A 3,469-nucleotide genomic window follows, 5' to 3' on the forward strand; every position below is an offset into this window, starting at 1 on the left:
CAGTCTGTTACTAAGCACTAAATGACTAGATAGAGACTAGAAGTTAGTTACCAAAATACAGATACAAGGTAGATTCATTGAAACCAAATTGTAAATTTGTTTTAAGTCTAGTGCAGCTCCCTGTGAACATGAGTTCTATATACTACTGATGTGAATTCTTTAATCAGCTAATTCTAAAAACTGGCTTATGGAAGACTGAAAGACTTCCTTTTCTCTCAACCCCCAGCGCATGCACGCACACACATACACACAACTGCACATACTGGAATGCAATATTTCCATGAATAGCAACTGTACAGAAGGAAACTTTGGGTGCCAAGGCAAAACAGTTTTTGAGTACCCACTATGTGCACTTGGCTAAACCCTGAGAATAAGGAATTCACACCTCTAGAGTCAGCTTTAACGCAAATTCAGAGTCTGTTACATTGGTGGTTAAGGCATGCCTCTGGGCATTGGACTGCTGGGTTAATCCAGGAATTTTCCTCTTGGAGCAGACATGAAATCAAACTGAGAAAAAAAGATATATGAGAGGAGACAGTGGGCAGTTGTCTTCTCCTGCTATTAAAAAACATGTATTCAACAAACTGAAGAAGTTCATCCTTTGTAGTTAAGACTATGTATTATTTTGAGTTCAAATTCTTTCTTTTAATATGTAAGATTTATTGAAATTATACTTTCTGAGCAGAACTGAGAAAGCTGAGTATTATTTCAGGTTTTCAAGCCATAAGGAAAAATAGTGCCTTTAGGTTTTCCATTCAACTAGGAAAATTATAGCTTCATATTTGCAACACTAAAGCTAATGCAGTGTCAGCACCTCCATCAAATTCTGTTGTTCAGCAGTTTATAATTCAAGCAGAAAGTTTCACTCCAAGCCCAAACTTGGCCTTCACAATCCCAAAGCAAATGGAGAAAAAGCTATTTTGGCTAGGGCTGACTTACAAAAGCAAAAGAGAGGGTGCTTATACAGACTATTTTGAAAAACATCTTTCAGAATCTGAGGACGTAACTGAGAATTACTGAGCTGACATCCTTCATTCTTAAAGTTAAAGAAATAACCCCAAATTCCATGACGTCATGTCAGCATCAGCAGAATCTTAACCACTTTCATGAAATTCTTCATCAGGTAGAATTCCATATCAGACAGAATTACCTTTCTTAGAGAAAAAAGCAGTACAGTAGAAAATAAGGACAAATGAGACTTTGGATATGTTTTTCCCTTAAGTGATGATTTTCTAGTGCATTATCCACACACACAGAAGATGAAAAAAGATTTTTTTTCAGTTTTTAAAATACATTGGAATGGCAGACTGCAATTCCCAGAATCAGCCTTTCTCCATCTAAATGTTATCTTGGACTCAGAAACAACTAAGTGTGGAAGTGGATTCCCAGCAACAGGTGAGAGGAGCTATTGGCCTCCCCAGTGAACTAAATGTTGGTGGGTGTGAGTGGGGTAGGGAGCGAGTCCGTTGGGGGTGCTGTGCAATTTGAAGTCCTCTGGCAGGTCGGTTACAGACTGCCTGGTTCTTTTTTGCTACCCTACGGATGCTTCTAGCAGCCAATCCATCAGTACTCTGATATCTTACAGTACCTTCAAAATATTTCAAAAGTTTGATATCATGGTATCAGGGCATTGCATAAGAATTTCATCTTTTCCTACCCGCAGAAAGCTCACTTGTATGAAATACATTGATATCTTAGCTGCTGCATGTCTCTTTTCCTACAGCATTCAGTGAAGCCCTACTATAGGCCAGGCTACGGGTGAATCAGCAGGATTCCTGTCCTCCAGGAGAAGTCAGGAGGAAGAGAAAAGTTCATAAAGACGGCTCCAGTGTAATTTGGAGTGCCGTCTGGGCGACTCCGCCGAAAAGGATCCTGAGGTGTCATGTCTGTTCCCCACCACTCAGCTTTCTCCACACTTTGAAATCGCACTGATTCACCCGGTGTCCCCTTCCTTCTGCCCTCAACGCTCATTCTCCGTTGATGGGACCCCGGGTCTTTCGTGGGAGGAGCGATCCTTCTGGGGAGAGCGGGATCAGGAACTGTTTTCGGCAGGGGCGACGGGGCGTCTGGAAGAGAGGGCGCGCCTGGCAGCGCCGTCTGGAGGCTCTGGCGGAGCTCTGGCACTGCGGGGGTCGGAAAGGATTTCCGGGGCTCGGAGCTCACCTGATTGAAGTGTGCACCGATGAGCGAGGGTTCCCATATCTTAGAACTGTTGCTCACAGTCCCGCCTTTCTCTTTCTTGGGTGCCATGCAAAAGACGGGAGGAGCATGGGCTGTCTAAACTGGGCTCAGGCCTGGAATAAGCGTCCCTGCTGCCATAGCAACCGAAGCCACGCCCAGTTTCTGAAGGACTTCGGTTCCCCTCCCCCAAACCTGCTCTTAATCCACAGGCCAACCGCTTCCGTCTCCATAGCAACCAGCGCTCGCGGCAACCCTCAGGCCGGACTCCTAGACTCCTTGATTAAATTTTAGGATTTTCCAGCGGCACAACTGTGCAAATGGGAGAGGTCAGGCCGAGGCTGGCCTCGAGCTGGTCTGCTTACTTCCTTTTACTCGCTTGGCCCCTCTGCTGCTTCTTGGAGCCTCTCTGGCCCAAGGCATTGTCTAGAAACTCAAAATCCCTGGAATCCCACCCAAGACTTGGACACCAAGATTTTTTCGACCCTGGGCAACCTAGAATGGAGAGCTGATTTCCTTAAGAGACATCCCATGCCATTTCCTCACTCATACTAATCGGCTCGGACTGCTTCCTTATATGCAAATTTATCACCCTGACCTCCATCCTTAGCTTCAGCCTTGGGTCCTCCTCCCAGGGACTTCCTAAACAAGTGGGAGCACTTCTCTAAGAGATCCTTTATAAAACTGTAGTTGGGGATTAAGGTCTTTCTAGGTTGTCTTCTCTGCCTAATCAGAGCCAGTTCTCTCAAACTGTCCCCCCACCGGTAAGCAGTGTTTCTTCCCCTCCACCCCCTGCCTCCCTCACGCTCACCACTACCTAAAGATCCTAAAGATGGTGGTCAGATTCCCCCAAATAATAATGACAGTAATAATAGTAATCATAATAACAACAGCTCCTGTTTCACGATCACTGCTATATCCTGTATATAGTTCTATCATTTAATTCTTACAACCACCTTCTTGCAAGTCTCACAGTGTGTGACTGACGGCACCAGGGTTAGAATCTGGGATTGTCCGGGTTCACAAATCCAGTGCATTTAATTAACCTCTACAACAGTTTTAGGACTGCCAAAATGAGAGATGCCACCATTTGGGGGCCTAGGCTTACTTTTGTTTATTTTTTTATTACAATAAAACTGATTTAAGGTCAGACAGGGCAAAACTCAATCGAAGGTGTTTTGCTTTCAGTACCTGTAAAATGCAATGTCTAACTATTCCCCTGAACCTGGAACTTGCCCAGAGGTGAGATGCTTCAATGATCCCAATGGACCAGGGATGGCTAAGGTGACCC

The 3,469-nt window shown here is 44.7% G+C and overlaps 1 protein-coding gene across 1 annotated transcript in view; it reads right to left on the reverse strand.

The window, feature by feature from the left end:
* The window catches only part of SPAG17 (sperm associated antigen 17), a 213,394-nt gene extending 211,144 nt beyond the window's left edge, over window positions 1-2,250 (reverse strand). Inside the window, exon 1 of the mRNA XM_059377113.1 lies at window positions 2,164-2,250. Coding sequence (XP_059233096.1) covers window positions 2,164-2,250 — 87 coding nt within the window. The remainder of the gene's footprint in view (window positions 1-2,163) is intronic.
* Window positions 2,251-3,469: the final 1,219 nt, after the last annotated feature.

Source organism: Mustela nigripes, chromosome 14 (assembly GCF_022355385.1).
Source record: "Mustela nigripes isolate SB6536 chromosome 14, MUSNIG.SB6536, whole genome shotgun sequence".
Lineage (NCBI taxonomy): Eukaryota > Metazoa > Chordata > Mammalia > Carnivora > Mustelidae > Mustela > Mustela nigripes.